Source organism: Benincasa hispida, chromosome 1 (genome assembly GCF_009727055.1).
Source record: "Benincasa hispida cultivar B227 chromosome 1, ASM972705v1, whole genome shotgun sequence".
Taxonomy (NCBI): Eukaryota; Viridiplantae; Streptophyta; class Magnoliopsida; order Cucurbitales; family Cucurbitaceae; genus Benincasa; species Benincasa hispida.
This window is the reverse complement of record NC_052349.1, coordinates 10,444,627-10,445,621: the sequence shown is the minus strand read 5'-3', so window position 1 is coordinate 10,445,621 and position 995 is coordinate 10,444,627. Positions and strand designations below refer to the sequence as shown.

General features: G+C 37.9%; 1 protein-coding gene across 1 annotated transcript in view; it reads right to left on the bottom strand.

Annotated features, from left to right (window-relative positions):
* The window catches only part of LOC120086028 (CCR4-NOT transcription complex subunit 1), a 30,800-nt gene extending 30,232 nt beyond the window's left edge, over positions 1-568 (bottom strand). The window contains exon 1 of the mRNA XM_039042432.1: positions 290-568. Within this exon, the coding sequence (XP_038898360.1) occupies positions 290-388 (99 nt within the window). The 5' untranslated portion in view covers positions 389-568. The remainder of the gene's footprint in view (positions 1-289) is intronic.
* Positions 569-995: the final 427 nt, after the last annotated feature.

Genomic DNA, 995 nt, shown 5'->3' with positions numbered 1-995 from the left:
CCAATAATAATTCTTAAAAAGATGCTAAATCCTGTAAAGCACAAACCCCTGAAACTGTTTTACGAGAATGCCTGAAGATCAAAATGAGACTCGTAGTGGGAATGGAGAATTGAACGAAAAACACGTAAAACAAGTGGGGGGATATAAATCTAAATCTAGACCACAAAACACGAAATAAAACAATTCTATCAGCAGAAGGGAGCTCAAATGAGAGTTGGCAAGTATAACCTAAATAAAAAGTAAAGGGGAAAGTAAGGAGGGGGAAGCGATGTAAAGAGTCAGATGATACCTCACAAAGCTCTTTGAGAATGGATTCAGCATTAGATTCGGTCAAACTGTGGAGGAGGAAACGAATCTGAGAGGAGGTAGCAGTCGAAAACATCAGCATGGCGACCCAAATCAAGAAGCTAGGGTTTTGAACCAGAAAGACTGAGGGTCGGGTGAGTGAGTGGGGAAGATGAAGAATGAAATGAAAGTTGGAGAAGCGGTTCGAGAGAGAGATCGCGGGAAGAGAGAGTCTTGGAGAGAGAGAAAGGGCGAGATAATGGAGATCACGAGAAGAGTATATTCACTGGCGCAGATTTGTATTTATATTCTCTTCCGCTCTGCTCCTCTAATGGGCCTTCCACTTCATCTAAATCACCTACACACAACGCGATGTGACCTCGTAAATTAAAACTCGATTAATCGCCCAACACCATTTTCATACCTTTTATGTCACTTGATTCGTAATCAAAATTTGTGTAATCGAAATCAGATTTTGTGGATAAGTGAATCGTAATAACCTGAATTGTAAATATAATTTGATTGTTTTTTAACATGTTTATTTAAAATTATGAATCTATATTTTACCATTATTACTTGACCCTAATGGTAGAGGTAAGTGAAACAATAAATGTAGATTCATAGTTTTCATACTACTGTGGTAACAATATATGTAATGGTAAAGGTAATGGATCCCACGTAATTTTCAAATACAGTAATGCCCTTCGTTC